The sequence below is a fragment of the Chiloscyllium punctatum genome, chromosome 3 (assembly GCF_047496795.1).
Source record: "Chiloscyllium punctatum isolate Juve2018m chromosome 3, sChiPun1.3, whole genome shotgun sequence".
Classification (NCBI taxonomy): Eukaryota; Metazoa; Chordata; class Chondrichthyes; order Orectolobiformes; family Hemiscylliidae; genus Chiloscyllium; species Chiloscyllium punctatum.
This window is the reverse complement of record NC_092741.1, coordinates 59,318,807-59,343,087: the sequence shown is the minus strand read 5'-3', so window position 1 is coordinate 59,343,087 and position 24,281 is coordinate 59,318,807. Positions and strand designations below refer to the sequence as shown.

The 24,281-nt window shown below is 41.5% G+C and overlaps 1 protein-coding gene across 25 annotated transcripts in view; it reads left to right on the top strand.

The window, feature by feature from the left end:
• The window catches only part of eya4 (EYA transcriptional coactivator and phosphatase 4), a 621,540-nt gene that overhangs the window by 432,961 nt on the left and 164,298 nt on the right, over positions 1–24,281 (top strand). For 12 of the 25 annotated variants that reach the window (XM_072553780.1, XM_072553781.1, XM_072553777.1 and 9 more), the window contains 2 exons: positions 246–370; positions 19,305–19,388. The exons of 5 other annotated variants lie outside the window; for them this stretch is intronic. In XM_072553780.1, coding sequence (XP_072409881.1) covers positions 246–370; positions 19,305–19,388 — 209 coding nt within the window. The remainder of the gene's footprint in view (positions 1–245; positions 371–19,304; positions 19,389–24,281) is intronic. 8 more of the 25 variants (XM_072553790.1, XM_072553807.1, XM_072553785.1 and 5 more) reach the window with 2 other exon arrangements.

The window sequence follows — 24,281 nt, the reverse complement described above, 5'->3', positions numbered from 1 at the left end:
CACGTCAGTAAAGGTTAATGCGCGATACAAATTGTTTTTTTTTCTCTGTTTTGAAACGAGTGAACTAAGTTACATAAAGATTGTGCAAATTAACCCCAAAGTGATCATTTTACAGTCTTTAAATCACAATGTAATAATGGTAACATAAGTTTTTTGAAGCATTGGAAGCTACTCAAAAACTATATTCCTGTACATTGAATATTTTACTTATAATTGTGATGAAAGAAATTTTCATGTCCTGACAGGTCTATGGAAATGCAGGACCTAGCAAGTCCGCATAATCGAGTGAGCAGTAGTGATGTTTCTGCTGGCTCAAAACTGGACAAGGCCAACCTGAGTAACACCTCAATTATATCAAATGGAACAGCGGGTAAGTGATAGGAAATGTTACTTTTCCATACTTACTGCTTTTGTTCATATTCTTTATGGCTGTTTTTGAAAGTTCTTTGATGTTTATTCTTTACTTCAGCGTGTTAATGATAAAGGAGGAAATTTATAGACATGCCTCTGTGCAGACACGTCTGTCTTTACATATAGCTTTACATATAAAGCAGAGACGTTTTCAACTTTGAAACTGGGCACAGATCGCAAGTAGTACCAATTAATCTGGTACATGCTCATAAATAATTATGGAAATAATCATAATGATAAGAAAGTATCAGTTCTGAGTTAGCCTTTTATTTCCTTTCTAAAGCAGGACCATTTATTCTTTTGAAATATGCTGCCACAACGCATATTTCTGTTGGTAGTATATATACAGGTCCTTGAAAGATTACAGCTGTAAAATAAAATTGCATATTTGAAAATGTACCCTGGTATTCATCACAGAAGTTAAAGGTAGGTAATAACAGTGATGTTGCCTTCTATAGGATGTTCATCACATGTGACTTTAATATTTTTCCTATGCTTAAATATCTGTTAAAATTTGTGCTTGTTTACACATAAGTGAAAAATAATGGTACTGAAAAGTTTGATATGAACTGCATTACATCATTGATGTAAATTAAGAATAATTAGCCAAGTTTTGAAGTTTGACCAAGTTGAAGTACTGCAACCCCCTTAACTTCCTTAAATAACAGAGCATTCTTGTATTTCCAGTTATACATTCACTTGGGACTCTGTGTGAGACTTTTATTCTAGGGCCCTTTGGTGGATAGACTCTAGGTAAAAGGCAGTCAAACCCCTTCACATTGGAGTTGGAACTTCACTCCATTTTATTTTGCTCAAATAAACTCCCAAGGCCAGATTTCTCCACTGGAACTGGGAATCGAGAGATGGGTTTGATTTCAGATCACCTTATCTCCAGCATGCCATGAAGCACAATTTTCAAGGGATCGGGTACTTAGAGAAGAGTACTCCAAAGTGATCCCAGGGAAGGGCATTCTATCCAATTAGTGATGTGGAAGCTCTGGGACATGGGGAATGTTCCAACCTGAATAGTCAGCCATTGTTACTACTGCCACCCATGAGTGGTAATAATAAAAAATGTTAATAGAGGATCAACATGTTCAAAGCGCACAAGCTAAATATAAGGTTATATTGCTATAAGGTTTGGGAAGGTTGGTTACTAATTTTTTTTATTACTGTTCAGTACATTTTTAGTACAAATGTTCACTTTTATTGCAATAAGTGAAACTGTTTCAGCATTGCTGCCAAGTTGCAATTGGCCATCCTCAGAGAACCTCTGAAGGTCAGCAACTCCAATGATCATCCTGGAAGGTCAGAAGGTCAGCTCCTAATGAGCTTCCCTCATCACTTGTTCAAGACGTGTCACTGACAAATATGGTGGCAACTTTCTGACCTCCAACCCTACTGTCCCACCAACCTCAGGAAAATCGTGAGAGTCAGGAATGGAAGTGGAATACTAGTGTCTAGGCCATCTTTCCATTACTGTTCCACCATTCCACTTTTGTTCTATCACATTTCAAAACTGGGAAACCCAGCCACCTGCTCTCTGCAGTTGAAGGTCAGTGTTCCTACATTGGAAAAGATTTTGCATTGTAGTCTTTCACCTCAGAATTGTCCTCATTAATGTCCAGTTGATAAGTTGTTTTTATAGACAAAAGAACAAGAAGGATTAGCTTTTTTAACATGGAATGGGTGAAGTAAACAGTTTAATTTTAGATTAACTTTGGTGTGGTGACTCTGACCTGAACGAGCCAAGGTAAACCACAATTTGTGTAGAAACATTCCTCGTGATTTTCTGTGAGGATTTTGGATGGTTTGTTTCCTAACTTTGTGCTTCTTCAGCTATGAAGATTGGACAGTACGGCTTTGCTGCTTTAATTTCAGATCTGAAAATAGTTTAAAAGTATAAAGCAGACAGACTGCAAGATGTATTGCTATGCATCTGTGATGTAAAATTGGTGTTCCAGTAGGATATAGAAAAATACAGAACAGATTGCTGCAGGTGAAAAACAAAGCCATCACTAACTTGAAACAGTCCACAATGATGCTAGGGGTAACCTATAGTTCACTAAGAAAGAGAGTTTGATTTACGAAGAAACTTTTACTTCAAAAAGTAAGAGAAGTTATTATAGTGGATAAGTCAGTATAAGTTGGGAGATCCAAGGAGTCACAAGTCAGATGTAAATGAGCCACATGACTGTTAGGTGCCCCAGAACATTACAAGAGGTAGTGTTCATCTCAACTCAGTGTTAAAACCACGCAAAAGTCTGGCAATCCTGACCAAATGTGACTACAGAATGAATAAATTGAACAGAATTTGAGATTCAGAAATAGCTGTGATAAACAGCCAAATAGATAACATTAAAAGAACGAATTTAGAAAAGTTCAGGCACAAACAGAGGCAAATTGATCTGTGAAGCTGTTCACTTTTACCACAGTAAAGAACATACAGAACATCTTTAAATGTTGTGGTATCGAGCCTGCAGGACATGCACATAACTAAAAATAGAAAACATTTTCTGTCTAAAAGAACTTCCACCATAAAAGATCAATAAACAGATCAAATATGAAGTGAGAATTGACAGCATCTATAATCCTTGCAGGGAGAAAAAAGATGTGGTTCATTTGGAAAAGTATTAGAACATATAGTAACATGTTAAAGAGGTAAAGAAAGACCAAAAATAAGAGCGCAGCTACAGACACAATGTACAGCAATGAGAAGTTCTTTCAGTATTTCAATGGAAGCGGACAGTCAGAGGGTAAAGGACCATATACGTGACATTTAGCCTCAAAATGGAAGATCAGCGTGACATTAACAAGAATTCATATTTACATTGCACATTCAGTGCAGAAATTTACCAAGGTTCCTCAGAAAGTGACCTCTAAAACCCATAAATTCAGTTATCTAGAAGGGCAAGGGATGCATGGGAATACCACCACTTGTAACTTCCCTCCCAAGCCACTGAATGTCCTAACTTAGAAATATATCACTGTTTTTCCAGTGTCACTGGGTCACTGGAATTGTCTCCCTAACAGCATTATGGGCGTACCTACACCAAATGGACTGTAGAAGTTCAAGAAGGCAGCTCACCACCACTTCCTCAAGGGCAGAGGGATGGGCAATAAATACTGGCCTAGCAGTGATGCTTACATCCCATAAATTATATTTTTTTTAAAAAGCCAAAGGCATTTTACAAAGGTTTACGAACACAAGTTGGGCATCCTTTATCCACATATCCAAAAACCAAAAAGGTCTAGAAACCGAAGGTTCTTTTATTGAAAATAGACCGCGTAGATCTGTAGACATGCTGCAAAACCTCTGCTTGCCCCAGTCAGATCTAAAAGCCTTTTATTTTTCCCAAATACACCTCGAGGACCCTTTTGCAACAAGGGAGGTTTTTATTTTCCAAAGGGCTCAAACAGACCCAAAAGGACATAAGTGGGAAGTGAGCAACAAATGGAGATGAAAAGTAATGAGTGGAGAGTTAATGGGAAAATGCTTACCAATACCATCAGTATTTGATAAAAATAATGTGAATCCATTTCCCAACAGATCAGGGTATAACAAATCCAAGAGTTAAATGAATAATTGGCTTTCACTTGTAAAATGATGAGTAAAAGATCTTAGAGGGTAAGGTAAGTGTGTCCTGAAATCCGAAAGTATCCTTCATCTGAAAAGCAGTTGGTCCTATGGTTTTCAGAGAAAGGGTTACTGACCTATGGATAAATAGGAGCTGCAGTAGACCATTCAACTCTGAGAGCCTGCTCCATGCTTTAGCATGATCATGGCGGAACTTACTTTAACATCAAATCCACATTCACACCTACCACCTTTCAACCTTTCAGTCAAAATAGTACACTAACCTAAAGGAGATATTGGTAGGGGTGGCAAAATAGTCAAGCAAATGCATTTTAAAGAGAACATTAAATGAGAAGGTTGAAGTAGAAAACCAGAGCACTTTGGGAAGGCAAGTCAAGACCGTATGGTCTAGCTTAGTGACATCACAGCTGCCAGTGGTGAGATAAAAGCAAAGGAGATACAGAAAGCACCAGAATCAGAGGAATGAGTCTGAACAAGTAACAGGTCCAGCTGCCAACTCTCTTTAGAGGGCCAGTAGCCTGTCCAGCTCACCCAATGTAACTTTTACTGGACAGCGGCCAAAATGGAAGATAGCTGGGATCCTCTGCTGACAAATGCAGGCTCAAAATTTTCTTTCAAAATAAAAGGGAAAGGGCATGGAATTAATGCTGGAAATTGGTGGCAGAGGGGCAAAGAAGATGGCTTTTGTCTTTCATACATTGAACTGGAGAAAAGTTGTGGATCATCATTGGTGAATAAGAGAGAAGAGAAGCAAAAATGGTCAGGCTCCACAAAAGAGGCAGCGTTTGTGATGCATAGTTGCTGCCCATCATAATGTCAGAGTGTGTAGTCAACAGTAACCATCATGCTGAGCAACTACAAACCTCAGCAGATGGTTCAAAATGGTGACATGATAGCACCAGTTATGGTTAACCTGCAAACTTAAAGAGGAGATGCATTATGGAGCTCATCGTACAACTTACTCCAATAGAGAAAAATGCCACAAATGCTCCAATGTTTTTAAACAATGCATTGGAAACCTTAGTGGGAAACATGCAGAGAAAGAGAACAGTTCTCCATCTGCACAGGATCAGAAGTCCCTTCAGTCTGATTTTCGGAATGCAGTGACACCAAGTAGTTATGGCTGGAGAAACCATAGAGACAAGCCATGATGAAGTGCCACAGAAACACTCACTGACCTCACATGAGTGTTTGAGATCAGTGAATCCATCTTCAAATGCCTTACCCCAACAATTTCAAGCTAAACCCAGCTCATGCATCACAACACACCACTCACCTACAATCTGTCTCTCTATCAGGACTCTTAATTAACACTCATAGCTGCACCTAACCCTCAAAGGTTTAGCATTGTTGCAAGCACATATAATATCTCACAGATTGAATGCTTTGCTAGCTGTGTAACCATGATTACCACATCACTCACACAGACTGCATCAGATTCACTGATGGACTTCTCTCCCTGTTGCTGCACTGGTTCACAATCAGAAAAGGAACTAACTTCCTGACATGCAAATCCCTTTCAGAGGAGACCCTGCTGGTTATCATTGGAGCAGCCATATTGAGGCTGTGGCCCGAAACCGTAGGTGATGGTATCTCCGTCCCTATTCTTCCTCATTGCATTCCACTTTCCAAATTTCATCCCAACTCTCTTCTGATTTACAAGCTTCAGTTGATGTAAACGTAGCCTCTGTCTCCTCCACCATGGACAATGCCCCAAGACCAATTCAACCACTCACCCATCCAGTTTTAACCTTATACCTTTCACCTTTGAGATTTGTAGAAGTGCAGCCTGATCAGGCAGTCGTGGAAAGGCATCATGGTACCGATTATAATGACAAAACACCAGCATCACTATCGCAGTCACCAGCTCACATATGATGTACCTGAAGTGGATAGAACGATTTCAGCACATGTCGAGACACCAGTACTGAATGGTCAGGGCAGGAAGCAGGTGCAGGTGCAAATTCACTCTGAGGAAGGATCAACCATGAACCTTGCTGCAGAAGACACAGATGAATACTTCAGTGGGCCAAGCTACAGACAGAGGGTGATGGGTATACACTGAATGCTTATGGCATTGACAAACCTGCCAGAAATACTTTATGTGATGTCAAAAAGAATGCAACAGCCTGGCACTAACCATACTCACACAACCTGGATACCAAGTTTCCCAACTTAGAGCATGGAAGAGGCGGCTAACTCCATTAACATCCTGGTGGGGTTGACCACAATTTATGCAACATCTACGAGCCAATGACTCCGTGCTCATTGCAGCACAGGCATAAACCACTCAATGTCTGGGTGCTGCCATAGAAGCTTAGACTGCTGCCCTGATGGAAGCAGATACCAGTTCTCATAGAAACTTGCAGAGTGTCACAGCAATTCAGGAATCAATCAGTATTACTGAGGCACTGCTCTGGGAAGAGGAGCTTGTGCCAAGCTGATGAATGTGCTATCCCCTCTCTGAAATGCAATACTTGTCATCTCACCTTGCTGTGCCTTTTCAGCCGGCTAGTTCAGACCACTGTCAGACCATCTCGAATTGGCCATCTAGGCTCAGAGTTGCTCAAGGTCATCCTCCAAAGTCATGTACCATCACTTCCACTAAAAGCCATGCTGCTTGTGCTAACACTTGGAGCTGGATTTTCCCTCCATGAGCAGGAAACAGTATTAAGACTGTTTCCAAGTCTTAATCCTGACCTGAAGTAGAAAGAGTCAATCCTTGGCATTTTCACCACTTCCCAATTCAATTAAAGGCAATGGTTTTGCTCTTAAAGTTAGGGAGGGAATCAGAAGCCTTGCATTACAGCTTGAGAGCAGCACTGGCCCGCAATGGATGTTAAGGTAACTGAGAAAAGAGGTTTCATCATGGAGCTGCTGTCTCACAAACCTTTCTAAAAAGGTTAGGCCATCTCTGTTGGGCAGCACAGTGGTACAGTGGTTAGCACTGCTGCCTCACAGCGCCAGACACATGGGTTCAATTCCTGCCTCAGGCGACTCTCTGTGTGGAGTTTGCACATTCTCCCCGTGTCTGCGTGGGTTTCCTCCGGGTGCTCTGGTTTCCTCCCACAATCCAAAAATGTGCAGGTTAGATGAATTGGCGAGGCTAAATTGCCCGTAGTGTTAGGTGAAAGGGTAAATGTAGGGGAATGGGTCTGGGTGGTTTGCACTTCAGCGAGTCGGTGTGGACTTGTTGGACCAAAGGGCCTGTTTCCACACTGTAAGTAATCTAATCTGTTTAAGTGGGGGTAAGCCTTCAGTAGGGTGGCCTATGACTGGCTCCCAAGCAGGGAGAAGCACTCAACTTGACTGGTGTCAGCCACCAGACACATAAATTGCCTCCTGGTGTTTCAGGAAACTGAAGTCCAACTGAAAGTGTCTTCTTTTAAATGCTGTTAATGAGGCTGTAAACAGTTACCCCCCTCTGCATGGGAACGAGTAACACTGTCACCTTCAGCTTTGCCTTGGTAAAGATGGTGAGCACCAGGAACACAGTCAAGAGACCAGGTTGCTGTTCACTGTTGATATATAAAGGCCCTGTCTGCCTCTATTCTAACCTCCTGTGAGGCTGAACAATCCCACACAAGACTATGCACTGATTGACATTGTGAACTGTCTATTTGACCTACTGCAGGCTGAATAGGAGTCCACTGCACGGACACTAATTCATGGGTCTGTTGCCTAGCGGCAGGAGATATGGAAGCCCAGACTTCTCATTGGGCCAGGAGACTCAGGAAGAGTTGAGGAGGTTGCATACTCCTAGGTAGATTTAGTGCATGCTTTCAGTACTCCATTTTCCCACTTTACCTACCCACCTACTTATCTAGTACCTATGCACAGAGCAGAAAAAAAAGTTCTATGTTGTACTCTACATTCAATGGAGAAAAGCAATCTCATCCATGAAACACATTTTGACAGGGTTGACAGCTCTTCATAGGTCAACGACACATAGAGGCATAGGCTGCAAGCCGGTGACCAAAGAGCACATACTGTTACTTTGAATCATGCTGGAAATCAAAAGTGCACAGTGGGGAAGAAAATGGTTTTGATTACACTCTGAATGGGTGGAGGAAATGACATCCTGCAAAGTAGGGACTTTAAAAGGGAGACATGAGTACGCACAAACCCATGTACAGAAACCTGTGGGATCCCTAGCAATCCTGATGTATCAGCTCCCTATTTGCTGGGCTCATCCCTGCCACAGGGAGCACTGACCATCTACAGAGGAACCACGAGTATCAGATGATCTCTCCAACATTCCCCTATATGAGGGGGGGCAAACAGGTTGAGGTGGGTGGGTTTGGATGGGTAGGGTTGGAGCGAACGGGGGAGGGGGGTGTGGGGGAGGCGGTGGAGGGGGCCAGGGGTGGGGTTTGACAGGGTTGTGGGTAGGGAGGTGGATGTAGGGGGGTGGAGGTGGGGGGTGGGGAACTGGGGAATTGCGCATGGTGTGCTGCTGCCTAGTCTCCTGAACAGGGAGCAAACTTAGCAAGTGCTCACTATGTCAATCCCTTTGAGGCTAGGGAGGTGGGGTGAATCTCAGCAATACTGCAGGTGCCTTACACAAAGTGTGTGTCTCTGCTCAGAAACAAACCTTGAGACAGAGAGAGGGAGCAAGACAAACAGAGCAGAGAAAAGGAAACTTCAGGAAACTCCAACCCCAGAGGAGAGGCATGAATCAATTAGCCATAAAATCAATTATCCCAACAAAATTGTACCTGCCCATCTCATTCGGATAAGCGAGATTCCTCTGCACATTGACAGCAATCCCCTGAACACATAGGCCAGGGAAAAAACAGGGATGTTGTAGGATGAGGGACGATGGTGACAACAGGACCTATTGACCCCTATATGCCTCTTGCTTCCATAAGCTGCAGCAGGTTCTCAACACAAATATCTCATGTGGCCATTAAGTTATGCATAGTGTTGACACAAATAGACAACAACCAAGAATGAGTCCAAACGGTGCAATTCTTAAAAATGTACCAAATAATGTAGATTACTTGGTCACACATGTCACCAAAAGAGCCGTCAATAACTCTCCCTCCTCTGTCTGCCACTGTGTCATAGTGTCCTCCTTAGCTCCATAGCTTGGGCGAAGGGAACCTGCTTGCAAATGGAGTCTGTCAGCCCTGGAGGTTTGGTTAGGTAACCTGAGAGACCATCTTGCTTCGATTGCTGAGAGGTTTTCGTACAAATGCAAGTGCCCCGCCCTCAGCATGAATTTCCAAAGGTTGGAGATGAAGGAGCTCTGCCAGCTCATGAATGTCTGAGAGGAGATCTCTAAAGGAAGTGGGTGTCGTCTGTCCTCCAGCAGCATGCCTCCTGGCTGCGCCATGTCTCCATGGGAGCAGGATACACTCGCACTGCTCACTGGGTTCCCCTCTCCCTGTCCCATCATTTGTCTCCTGAGGACCAGTGGCTGAGGCGATGGGATGCTGATGTGCTCACTTCTCCAGCTGACCCTGAGGGTGCTGGAGCTGCCCACATGACTGTCTGCACTGCTGCAGCTTCTGGGCAATGAGGGCCATTCTCCCCCATGTTCCCTGCCTTTTGCTCCTGTTCCTTGTTGTGTAGTGACATCCCTGATGCTCAACACTACACGGTGCTGTCCTGCCTGGAGTTGAGATGGTATTGGTCCCTGAGTGCTCGCGACCTGGAGAGTTTCTCCTTGCCTAGCTGTGGAGCTATCACAGTGAGATGCTCACCAGATTCTGCCCCCACACTCTCTAAGGCTAACATTGCCACCAAGGTTCGTATCTGAAGGGGGGAGAGGGTGGGGTGTGGAGGAGGCAGCCTTGCTGCTATCATCTCAATAACTACCTACCCCTGCGCCATTGTCACTTTGGTGATGGACAAAAGTGTCTCTTCCATAGGGGTGAGGACACGCAGGCACATTGTCTCCCAGATCCTGCTGCGTCCAGTATTATACTGTCTTGTAATGCAAGTGAGAAGTAAGGCTATCACTGATGTAGTGTAATATGGGAGATGTGGTTTGTATTCAAATGTGCATGTGCAAAATGCATGTGCAAAAGCTTCCAAAATGAAGCTAAGGCTTGCAGCAGTAAGTAATGAATGATGATACGTTGAGCAGTGTATGAAGTTTGTTGTGCAATCAGTGGGATAAGAAATTTGAAATGTATTTATGGAGTTTGACCTCTCCTGGGAGGTCATTGGTGCACTTCTTGTAGCACTGCATCTACATCTTTGGGATTTGACTGTGAACATTGATTATCAATGCTATCAGATCCTGAGAGCCTTATTCTATCACTCTCCTGATGTGCCATGTAGATTGTTGGCAGGTTTTGGCGGGGTGGGGGGGCTGGGGTGGTCAGACAGTAAGTTACTCACTGCAAGATTCCATTCTCTGACCTACTCTTATCGCTACAGCATTTATATAGTGTTATGGGAATGTGGACAAGCTTGGCAGTGATCTGTCTTGATTGACCATAATCTTTTAAAGAATGAAATGTGTGGAAGAACCAAGGCTTAAAAAATAAGTGTCAGGATTTCTAGGTTGCATAGAAATTCCTAAAAAAAAGTCTTTATTAAATGCACCTCAAAATACACACACACAGGTGAAATGATATACTGTACTGAGCATATAAGACAATAATTCTAAATTTGCAGTTTGAATTTGTATACACCATGTGTACAACTTAGATTCTTACACTCAGATATAAAATGAGTAACTTTGGATTAGCAAACAATGGTTGAATATTTCCTTCTCCCCTACATTGACTGAACTTTAAACAGTTGATGCAGTCAAGACAGATCCTGGCCAGATGTTAGCGACAGTGTAGTTGAGAAAACATCTCCAAACTGTATCACCTTTACAAGGGATTCCAATTCTTCTTTTTAGAATATATAGCCTTGGAAACAGCCTCATACAAAGTCTCTCCAACTTGGACTGCCTCAATGACTGCTCACATCTTGGTATTTCAGTACCTTTTTCCTGAGATAACATTCGCCAGGAGTCTTGAGACTGCTCCCAAGAGTTTGGCACAACTTCAGCATTTATCAAAGCACTAGCCTCACTAAGCTGTCGCTGAATTTCTCTAAGTTCTGCCTTTCCTCAGCTTAGTAAAGCAAATGTTGCCTGTTGACTTCTTTCACCCCACTCTCAGTTACATTGAACTATCAATGGCTTCCAAGAACATTTCCTGGCCTAACTGTCTGGGGTCATACGGCATGTGTGCTGCCTGAACCCAGTTCAGAACTCAGTTAGTTTTAAAATTGCAACACCTAAAAAAACACATATCTAGATAACCTGAAAAATCAGAGAAATGTCATAGTCTCCACTCATCTCCATGTCAAAGTAACCTACTCCAGGCTGTCTTTAAATTGGCCTTTAGGCTTTAGTGAATACTTTTAAGCTAATTTAGCTCTGTCACCCTCTGGGCTGGTATTACAACAAGCTCTCCACTCCCAAATCTCTGCCACCTTACCCATTGTCTACTTTATGAACATAACAAACTATACTTTAACAGTTGAAAACCATTGAATAGCAGAACACCTCTTATAGTATATAAACTTGAAACCAGCTGCATAGTCCATTTGTACAATAGTTTGGCAGTTGGATTTCAGCCAGGACCCCGTTAAATTCTCTAAGTATTCACACAGACTGTTCAGATCAGCTATGTAAATAGAGTCAAGAATCTATAAAAGATTAGGCAGTTTGATTGCAAGCAAGAGTCTGTAAAACTCCCAGCAAAACAAAGTGACCTCAGAACTGACATCTCAGCTGATCTCTGAGGTGAAAATGTAGATGTAATGGGAAAAGATTAAATATGTACACGTTGTTATTATATTAGGCTACCGTTTCAATAATGAGAAATATACACTACCCTTTTTAGCCATGAGATTAGATTTATTAATTCATCGGAAAACATTTCCACAATTAAAATGTTGATCTTTTATGTGACATATTATCAAGTTGTAAGTTTGCTCGCTGAGCTGGAAGGTTCCTTCTCAGATGCTTCGTCGCCATGCTGGGTAGCATCATCAGTAAGCCTCGGGTGAAACACTATTGTACTGTCCTGCCTTCTATTTATGTGTCTTTGTCTGTTGTGGTGGGAGATATCACCTCCAGTTCTTTTTCTGAGAGGTTGGTAAATGGGGTCCAAATCGATGTGGTTTTTAAATGGAGTTCCGGTTTGAATGCCAGACCTCTAGGAATTCCCGTGCATGTCTTTGTTTAGCCTGTGCCAGGATGGATGTGTTGTCCCAGCTGAACTGGTGTCCCTCATTGTCTGTGAGTAAGGATACTAGTGATAGTTGGGCGTCTCTTTTGTTGGCTAGTCAGTACTAGTGTATCCTGGTGGCTAGTTTCCTGCCAGTCTGTCCGACGTAATGTTTGTTGAAGTCTTTGCAGGGTATTTTGTATATGACTGATGAAGGGCTTTTACCCGAAACATTGATTTTCCTGCTCCTCAGATGCTGCTTGACCTGCTGTGCTTTTCCAGCACCACTCTAATCTTGGCTCTGATCTCCAGCATCTGTAGTCCTCACTTTCACCATTTTGTATATGACTTTCGTTCTGCTTGTTATTGATAGGGGGTCCTTTAGATTCGTCAAAAGTTGGTTCAGTGTGTTGGTAGGTTTGCGGGCTACCATGATGCCAAGAGGCCGGAGTAGTCTGGTTGTCATCTCCAAGGTGTTTTTAATGTATGGAGTCTCTGGATGTGTTGTGTCTTCTGGTTTAGGTTTGTTGTGTAAGAATTGGCGGCATGGTGGCACAGTGGTGTGGGCGGCACGGTGGCACAGTGGTTAGCACTGCTGCCTCACAGCGCCAGAGACCCGGGTTCAGTTCCCGCCTCAGGCAACTGACTGTGTGGAGTTTGCACGGTCTCCCCGTGTCTGCGTGGGTTTCCTCCAGGTGCTCCGGTTTCCTCCCACGGTCCAAAGATGTGCAGGTCAGGTGAATTGACCATACTAAATTGCCCGTAGTGTTAGGTAAGGGGTAAATGTAGGGCTATGGGTGGGTTGCGCTTCGGTGGGTCGGTGTGGGCTTGTTGGGCTGAAGGGCCTGTTTCCACACTGTAATCTAATCTAATCTAATTGGCAGACTGTGCTTATCAGGTACTCGTTCTTGAATACATTGTATAGGTGCTTTTCTTTGGCATCTCCTAGTTCCTGGGTGCATTGCAGAACATTTTCCAATGAATTAATAAATAATGTCCTGATGCAGCTCTGTTTGTGAGTGTTGGGATGATTGCTCCTGTAATTGAGTATCTGGTCAGTGTGTGCGGCTTTCCTGTAGACGCTGGTCTGCAGCTGTCCATTGGCTTTTCATTCTACTGTGACATCTAGGAAGGGGAGTCTGTTGTTGTTCTCTTCCTCTTTGGTTTACCAAAAGACACAACCAACAAGCACTAGTATCCATACACACAGACAATGAGGGACATCAGTTCAGCTGGGACAATACATCCATCCTGGGACAGGCTAAACAAAGGCATGCATAGGAATGCCGAGAGGTCTGGCATTCAAACTGGAACTCCATCAACAAACACATCGATTTGGACCCCATTTACCAACCTCTCAGAAAAAGAACAGGAAATGATATCACCCACCACAACAGACCAAGACACAGCAGCAACCTGAACAGAGGCTCACTGATGATTTTACCTAGCATGTCTGAGAACAAATCTTCCAGCTCAGCGAGCAAACGTCCAACCTGAACCACAACCTGAGCTACAAATCTTCACAAAATTCGCAACTTGTCAATTTGCAAAATTCACAATGTATTCCAATCATAACGGTTTCATGACTCACTTTAACAGACACAAATACATGACATGCTAAAGGCTTTCATAATGAACTTGGAAAAGACAAAACCATTTTACTTAACCATTACTCCTGCCATCTTCAACCCATGATGCTTTACACCACCGTGAACCCAACAGCTCTTAGAGTTCATCCACCTCCATAAACATGTAAAAGACTTGGCAAAAACAGCTTCTCAATAAGCCCACAATGCTGTTAATTGGCTGATTGGCCATTCATTGTTCCAGGCTTATTTGATTCCAGTCAGGACCATAAAACTGCAGCACTTAGTTTGTCACGAAGAAATGATTCACCACAACTTGAGGAAACAACTCGAGAGTGTGGGTAAACAATAATAACTTATTATAACAACTTATTACATTTCTAAAATGGGTTTAACAAAGAATCATTAGTAATGATATTTGTGCAATTCTAATAGCAGTGAGAATGAATGTACCTTACAACGCCCAAAGGATTTCTTTAGCTGAATATTTGGATATAATTTCAAATGACTTTTACAACTGCTTTCTAAAAGCCCTGCATTCTTGAGAAATAACTTGTAATATCAATTGTATTTACAGTAATAAACACGGATGAATTTTGCTGAACTCATCTACGTTAAACCAACAGTAATTGCCATTCTGTAAATGTTATACTACGTTAATTTCAGCTGTCTGTTTAGGATTGTCAGTGATGCAGACATGTCAACCTTGGAAACTGACAAAATAATAAAAGAAAGAGCACCTTTCTGTCAACACCTTTCACAATCTGTGAATGCCCCTAAGTGGGTTTGCAGCCAATTAATTATTTTTGAAGTGTAATAATGTAAGAAAAAGTATCCAAAACCCGACAGAGCATAAACAGCCCTAAAGGCCCTCTGACCTGTGAAAAGAACTTCATAAGTTAAGCTGTAAATATGCCCAGCATTCCATGCCATTCATGCAGAAGGCATAACCTAAAGTACACAAAAGTGCTGCTTGCAACACTAGCACATTCAGAACTTACCAAAGGTAAATGTGAATGCTGAAGAAACAAAGTTCACTTTCTAAAGGGACTTGAACCCTTTCCAGAAAAGTATCTTTTCTCTTTCACTCAGTGTGTTTTCTGAATTTTTGGAGTGTACTGTCTTTCAAGCCAAAAAATAAATGTATCCTGGAATGGTTCTAGATATTTTAAGTCTGACTTCAAAACAAAATCACAGGGTCCAATAAATCTAACCCAGATGTAATATGCAAATTTGTAAACTGAAATCTATCCAACTCATACCTGCAAGAATGCCAAGGAGCAGTGCATTTCAGATGCAGTCAACAAACTGACTCATTATTGGATCTGTTCCTGACCTTGATCCCACAGCGGACCAGAGGCAGGTGGAGATTGAGTGAATTAAGGGAATGCTGATTTAATAGTACAGGCACTCTCTCGCTCACTCTGAATACTGTATAGTAACAAAGTGACCTCCACCAGCAGCCAGCAAACAAACTGGAAATTGTTTTCAAAGGTATAGAACATAAATGAGCATTAACAGTGGGTACAATCCGGCCAAGTGGCCCTGCTGTCTATTATTGTAATTGCATCCTATGTGCAGGAATCTCACTATAATTCTTTAAATTACATAAACCTTACCACCGTTTCAAACCTGCTGCCTCTAGTACTTCCAAACCCTGGTGATTCTGACAGCAATGGTTAAACAAAACCACTTAAGGTATTAAGTAGGAGCAAAGAGTTTAATGCACAAAAAAAACTACAGCAGCTCTTCAAGCAGTCTTAGACAAATTACCCTTCGAATAAGGAAACTTCCGGCATGCTTCAAACTTGGGTTTTTTGTGTGTGGAACATTACTGTTTAAGTTGGTTTTAGCAGCTTCTTTGTTTTATATATACCATCTTCGAGAAACAAGAAAACAAGATGCCTTTATAACTACAACTTTCAAAAACCATCAGCTCATCTGATTTTCTGTTGCCTGAGGACTAGACAAGCATACAACTTAGGAACAGGCCTAGGCCACTCAATCCCTCATTACCATTTAATAAGATAATGACAGATCTGATTACTCCAAGTTTTGGCCTTCTGGATACCTTTCACCTCTTATCAAGAATCTACCTACCTTTGCCTTAAAAATATACATGACTTTGCTTCCTCCTCCTTTTAAGGAAGGCTATTCCAAAGACTCAGGACACTCAGAGGAAAAGTGTCCTCCTTGTCTCTGTCTTAAATAGGCACTTCCATTTTGAAGTGATGCCAGTTCTCGATTTCCTCACATCCATCCTTTTATGCCTATTTTCTGTTTCCTATTAACTGGTCTAACTTCAGTCCATGCCAATATGTTATCCCCTACACCATGAGCTGTTCTTTTCCACAATAACTTTTGATTATGTATGTTGTAATGTCTGAATGACATAGAGCCAGACGGCTGAGCGTCCGAACAAGACAACTTTTTATTATATAAGTATGTACACAGGGCTGATGAAAAGACTGTCTCCCCAGTTGTAGTTTGTCCCACATGTAAGTTTTAGAATTCTTCCAGGTACGCAGGGATTCTGATTAGCATGTGACTGTAAGTCACCTAAAACTATTACTTTGTAATTCTATGTAAAACCAGAAAAGTCCATGGTTGGCACATTCTGCTGTAGTTGTGCTCTGTCTGAGGTTAATTAGTTCTTCCACGTTGCACATTTTATAATAATCATTTCTCTTTTTGGTTCAGAACAGTTCTCCACTATATTACAATGATTAGTTTCTTGCAACATTATGCATGATTTTAAACAGATTTCCTCTTGGTCTGTTTATCACAATCGTATCTCTACGTGGTTAAAGGACTTCCTGTTTCATACATTTTCTTTGTAGTCCTGTCCTTCTTTGTAAGTTTTAAATAGTTCTCAGTTTTTAGGCCGGTATGTCTCAACCTATCCTACTTGCTACTATGTGTTACCCCTTCTATATACTTAGCTATTAATTTCTATGTCTAAATTTCCTAGCAATGCACAATTACTGCTGGTCACAAGAAATTTCTGATCAACCAGTTACTGGCTTTTTCAGTTCACCTTGCCACAGGTTTGATTGACTGGTACTGACAACTTCCAATCCCATATTTTGAGATGAAAGGACGATAGTTTAAGAAGTGAATGATTTGATATGTGAAAAAATCTACCTACTGAAAACAAAACTAATTCTAATTTTACGTGGACTAAGACAGAAAGCAACAATGAGTACAACATTTTGACTCATCTAATGTTCATCTGATCCTTCACACATTTAATTTGATATTCTTCAAACTATGATCAGATTACTACTTACTTCTTTTTATCATTATTATTCCACTGATGTGAATGATATATCATTTAGAAATAAAATTGCTAATTTTTCCTAATGATTTCCACATTCTGTGTATATAAAAAGTAACCATAAATAGTAATTGTATTATCGATTTAGCACATGAATGTATTTTTAAATAAATTAATTGCAGCTTTCTGTTTCCTAAATGCTGACACATCTTCTTCTGTTTCTCTGTAGACTTTAATTTCTCTTTTTTTTTGATTATATGGGAAAAGTCCACAGACCATAATAAGTTTAGCTACTGGATTTGGGAAAGCTCCAAAACTGAGAGTTGCGCCATAAATTATGTATTCTCCAGTGTCATTGTAAATCAATCCTGCTGCCATTTCCTGATCTAATTCTCAAATGATCCTTTTTTTTTGAGCAAGAGAATTATTGCAGTATGTGTGACATGGGGTGCAGAACTGTGATTTATGACTTTTAATTACTTTTTCCCTATTTCTCTAACATTTGTTTACCCTTGACCTAAGGGGTCATTCTAATTTCCTGTTTTAATGTAATGAATGGGGCAATAAATATCCCACCAGTCATTGCTGTTGCTGATAGTATATTATTAACTAGTTGCATCTATTAATGTATATGTAAATCATTTTGCACCCGCACTTCAAAATAAGACTATTGTGCAATAACCTCATCTATATTAGCCTGTTCTGACTGCACTGTAAATGTACAGTCATGGGTTGTATCTTACTGATACCGAGAGTGAACTGAAAGACAGGGAAGAGGATAATTCAGCCTTCCAAGCTAGTAAATAGGGGTTTGCTTAATAAGCATTCTTATTTAACCATGATTTTATTTTACGCAAATTTGTTTTTAATTATTATTTATTTTTATAAGAAATTAAAAATTATCTAACTAGTGGTGTCAGAACTAGGTTTGGGATTCAGTGATTTTTCAACTTGTTGTGGTCGTCTCTCGCAATTCATTCTCCACACGTCGCCTATCATTTTGTTTGCCAAATTGCCAGAGGCAACAAAACGTTTCCGAAGATATTTGTTGGATTCACTGAGATGCAGCAAGGCCAAGAAAAACCAACAGGTGGTGGTACCGAGGGGAAACATCCTGTTTCTTTGATATCTTATTTAGATTTGGTTTACATAATTTCTGTGGCTTAGCTGAACTACATGCAGTTATTTATTTAGCTAAATTAAACCACTTACACTAATGAATGTGCAGGTTAGGGAAAACTGGGGCTTACAGTAAGCAAATGTGCTCAATATATCTTCGTTATAATATCTTAAACCTTATTTTATTCATGGGATGTGGATGTCGTTGGATAGGCTGGCACTCCTAATTACTTTGAGGGCTGATTAGAGTCAACTGCATTGTTGTGGGTCTGGAGTCACATGTAGATTAGATTACTTACAGTGTGGAATCAGGCCCTTCAGCCCAACAAGTCCACACCGCCCCGCCGAAGCGCAACCCACCCATACCCCTAACCTAACACTATGGGCAATTTAGCACGGCCAATTCACCTGGCCTGCACATCTTTGGACTGTGGGAGGAAACCGGAGCACCCGGAGGAAACCCACGCAGACACTGGGAGAACGTGCAAACTCCACACAGACAGTCACCCGAGGTGGGAATTGAACCCGGATCTCTGGTGCTGTGAGGCAGCCGTGCTAACCACTGTGCCACCGTGCCGCCCGTGTAGACCAGATATGAGGGGCAGAATTCCTTTCCTGGAGGACATCAGTGAATCTGATGGGGTTTTAAAAACAATTAAATTAGACTTTTTAGGTGAATTTGAGTTCCACTATCTGCCATGATGGTACTTGAACCCATGTCCTCCAGAACATTAGCTCAGGGTTACAGATTACTAGTCCCGTGACATTACCATTACACCCAGCTTCCCCTCTGCTTTCTGTTAGTGATTTATCTGTCACTTATTTTTCTCAATTGTTCATTACTAATAGACCTGACGAGCTAATGATTCATCATTATTTTATTGTCACCTGTTATGATGTGCTTTTACAGGGTAATTCATTATGCCAAAATATAGGTTGTTATTCCACCACTGAGTGCTCCACTGCAGGGGATTTGACATTTACGTTACCTGTAAATGTGCTCATTTAACATATTCCATCACTTTTTTGTACGATTGCAATTTGTATAATTAAATGTATTAGTATCATGATAAGGAATAAAATGTTACTGAAATCTCAAACTAAATGCAATTCTGACTTTCCCCCTTCAGGAGATACCATGACTATTTTAAACACTGCAGACTGGTTGCTAGGTTGCAGCACCCCCGCCTCTGCAACAAGTATGGCAGATTATGGTACAGTGCATGTGCGTGTTAGTGTGGAACATGAGTGCAGTGCTTCTGTTTTCCTTCTTCTCTGAAAACTTGAGCATGTAGTAAAATGGTTGTATGCAAAAATAATAGTAATTACCATGGAACTTGAGAGTAACAGCATGTTTTGCTTAGAATTGGAACTTGTCCTGATCAATTGCTCACAGCCTCATTTTGAAAGAAATTCAAGTCAGTGCTCTGAAAACAAAATAAATATGTTGCAAAAACTCAGTAGATCAAGCAGCTGCTGTGGAGAGAGAAACAAAGGGCAAAATTGTATTTGTGGTTAGCCATTCCCAATGGTAGAACAGGAAGTGGGTGCTACTTTTGCTCCCATGCTGGGTCTCACTCAATTACAATCAAAAGGTAAAGTGCAGGCGGTGTGACCAGGAGACACAAGCTCACGTGATGGATGATGAAGCTTTTCAGTGGTGAAAGCTGCCATCAGCTGGCAGTGCAACAGGCACGAGTGGCCTGTAAGATGGTCCAATATGGAGGTTCTTCTAAACCACCACAATTTTCTTGCCCAATCATTGCTATTGACATAAGAAATACTACAAGCTCAAAAGTGACTGGGCTGTTTTTTAAATTTAAACTTCACTTCTAAGTTTTTCACTTTCCATTAGTTTCACTTCTTTCATGTGTGTGCACCATCTTTATTTGTTGAAACTGGCTTAGTCAGAGAGCTAAATGTCATGGCATGTGTCCTGAATGGCATGCATTGATGTTGTCAGGAGAGTTTGGGGTATTTCTTTATTGTAAAAAGAAAGAATGATAAATTTTGCATTGTTTTTACTGAAAGTTCATTTCAGTGTACAGTGTTGTACACATCACTCTGTGAGACATAGCCAAAGCTGCAGGCTTCAATACACTATAAAGGACATTATCCAAGATCAGTAAGAATTATTAAATAGTGTAGGTGAACACAGAACCTTGGAAGGATTCTGTCAGCTAACTCCCTGAGTTTGAACCACATGGAGACAGGACTGTCACCATCCTTTAGGGCCTACATTTTCTTACATTACATGACTACTGTTCCCATCACAGTTGGAGATGAAGTCCCTCTGTCTTCCACACTTCCATGCTCCAAACCTACTCTAAATCCTTCTTTGAGTCACTGTGACATTCCCCAAAACTCCACTCCACACCACTGATTTCTCCTCACCAACCACAAGCTGCCATTCTCCTGCTTCCCTTCCTCATGCTGTACAGCTCAGCATGGAACACTCAGGCGCAGCTTTACAAAGCTGAGTGGCACACACCATCTTTCAAGTGAATGTGCAGCAGACAGTACGAGATTCTCATTATACAGCTGACTTCATTGTGACAGCAGGTGCCATTTTTAAAAATGTATTTCACTAATGAGTATTCATGATATCTGAGAGTATTCATGATATCTGAGGTCACACAGTAACCTGCCGTAGGATGAGATGAGGCCTGACACACCACTGATTTAATCTCTGCATCTCAACCCACTATCAGGAAGTCAAAGGATTGGCTCCAGCTTAATTCAGATGCCTGCCCACCACATTTCGCATTTTTGCAGTCTTCATACATTTCCCCCAGATCTTGCATTTCAGATCAATAACCTTCCATCAGAACCTATAGCTAACCATCATAAGGAGATTTTTAAAATGTGGGGATGTTTGCTGATGATTGTAGTGTTCAAATTTATTTCTTAAATAATAAAGCAGTTTAAAATCATTACTCCTACTTTCTTAATTAAAGTCAGATGCATGTACCTCCACTGTTTGCCACAAAAATTGGATCCCTGTTCTCAGGTTAGCTCATAAATCCAATTAGATTGCAACAAATATTTGACTCTTTTTCAACATTACTCTTGGCATTCCTAAAACTAATGATGTAGAGTCAAGATCAGGCAGTAGCTATGGAAAGAGAAAAATGAGTTAACAATTCATTGTCAAAGACTTTTTAATCAGTTTATCAATGTGAAAGAAAACCAGAAATGGCTAGAGAAACTCAGAAGGTCCATCAGTGTCTATGGAGAGAAAGCAGAGTCAATGGTTTGAGTCTAATGACCCTTCATCAGAATGGGACCCACAACATTGTCTCTGTTTTCTCTCCATGGATGCTGCCAGACTTTGAGTTTCTCCAGCAATTTCTGTTTTTGTTTCAGACTTCCAGCATCCACAGTTCTTGGATTTTTTTTATGAATCTACTTGAAATGTTCATTCTGCCTTCCTCTCCACAATTGCTGCCTGACCTGCCGAGTATTTCCAGCATTTTATGGTTTTATTTCAGTTTTCCAGTATTTGCACTCATTCGTTTTTTAAGCAAGTGCTTGTTCCTTTGATGTGGCCACATTCGTCCTGTAATATACAGCTTGAGCTGCAGTAATAGTGACATCATGCAGTTGCCAAGAACCAGAGAACCTGATTAAAATGTTTTGAGAAAAACCAGGAATATGTTTAACTTGAATACTGTTGTGCATTTGAATGATATGAATGACTGTAAAACTGTCAGAAAAGTGGGGTTTACCCGCTTTTGTTGGAATACTATAGCGCAAAAAGAATTATATTCTTCTTCACCAATCCTCAAACATTTTCAAATTTCAGCAATATAATCAGGGGCATGTTCAGGCCAATATTTCATACATTCCAGTGTATTCCCAAGAGTAGCCAAACAAGTTGCTGCTTGAGGTCATTACACTTGACAACAGTCAGTGGGTCTGTCGCCCTGACGTGTTTTCTTAGTATTTGTTTTTGCTGTTGTCTACAACTCTCAGGGGCAGGGCAAAGTGGCAGACCCTAAGTCTACCTCAGCAAAATGGGAATTGAGCCCATGCTGTTGACATTACTCAGAATCACAGGGTGAACCAAGTAAGCTAACCAGTCCCAATTTGTCAGTAGCACTGTTTAGTTACTGAAGATTGACCAATAAATTCCACAGTGTAACCTTGTCTTCATAGGATGCACAAACCTTTAGAATGACCTAAAACTGGAAATGAAAATTATCCCATATTTTAACTGAAAATCTCTGCAATAAAAACTTTTCCAACTTTATATTTTATGGTCTGCGTTTTGCAATTAGGTTATTTCCAAGATATTACCGCAGCTTATATTAAGTCAGCGTTTATGGAAATTGCATTTTTCTAACGGTGTGGCCTTTGAATTTTGAGCACTGATGTTAATCAGAGACGAGAGGTGAAAATTGACTCCAGGTTGCTTACTAACTGAGTGTAGACAATGATGCATGCGGTGGAATAGGTCTCCCCAGAATAAATAGGCTTCGTTTTCAGAAGACTGGTGAGCTATGAGCGCCTACAGTCCATCCTCAGCAGATCACTAGAAAATCGAGGGTGAATGTTGGACTGCTTCCCTCTGATGGGCTGAGAGTGATCAGGGCAGAGATGAATGGGACCCGGATCCCGCCACTTCTTGGCTGCCCACAAGAAATAGTTTGCAGCCAAAAACCTGCTTGTTCTTCTGCGATCTGGAAGGATTGCTTTGAATACTCAGACACTGAATAAGAAGGTGAAAAACTGTTCAATACGTAAGAATATTTTGGATCTGCTTTTCAAACGGTTGCAGATTTACCTTGCAACAAAGCTGCAGCATTTGTCTTTTTTGTTAAGATATTGCAGTTTGACAGGAAATGTTACAGTAACACGATCAAGGGTTAAGTGCAGTACAGTAAACAAAATAAATATTAAAATTTGGTATTTTACGTGATCAGGTTTTGAAAATGAAGTGGCCTCAATGTTCAAAGGCTGTACCTCAAGATGTCAGGTTGATACTTTGGGTGGAATCTTACAGGGGTCTGAACTGTGTGGAATATGGCAACATTTGTGGCACATCAGATGTGAAATCCTGTAAGGCTGTTCTCAATATTGACAGCATCTGGTTCCATCTATTATGCTTGTTACAAACAGAATGGTGGTTTCTCATTGGGCAGTGGGGGCAAGTTGCCAATTAACCAAGTTCTTCCATATTAAGCGTCAAGTTGACAGGGCATCTCACCTCACTAATATTCAGCTTTCTATCTTACCAAACTCAGCGAACAATCTAAACGTTAAGAAAACTCGACATGGAAACCAAACTGGGTATCTGGCGAATTCATCTCGCTGCATGCTCCAAATGACCTTTATGTTGGACACTGGGTACCTATACCTCAGGGCACAGTCTGTGGGTAGTGGCCATGCTTGCCCCATTTTTCACAGACATTGGCATCCAACATGTGCCAGCCTCTCAAAAACTCTCATGGCACATCTCTAACCCACTTGCGGGACACGTCTGCCTTCAATGCTGCATTTCAGCTTGCATTGTATCACTGCAGCAAGGACACTGTGCACTCAGGGACACATACCCAGCTCAAGGGCTAAAGCAGGCTGCATGTCCAGGCCCTTCACGCCCTGTCTTAATGCTCAGAGCAAATGAGAGCTATCTGGATGCTCACAGCATCCTTGCACTGCCTTTTTATGCTTTGCTTCCTCAATCAGAGACTACCTTGCCACTTAGAGCAGACATAACGACAAGAAGCTTGCTGTTGCTGTCTGCAGGTAACAGTGAAGTCAATGGTAATAGCTCTGGGGCACGGGGTCTCAGCAGAGTAAGTCAAAAGCAGCTTCCAATTCCAGTTCAGGGGCTTGGACGTGGTCGGTCAGCCACTTGTACCAGTCTGAGTCAGTATGCTAGCCACATACGGCACGCAGAGCTGAATGCCAGACATCCCACCACCCATCATGTGCCATTCTGCCCTGGAATGAGAGAGCGAGTGGGTGGCAGAGTTGTTTGGTGAAGGTGAAGAGATGTGCCGAGTAAATGGGCAGTCAGTGCAGAGGGCCTGCAGGGTTAATGGTGTCAGGTGTTCGAGTGACTGATACCGAGAGACGGAAGATGTTGCAGGCATTAGTGTGGT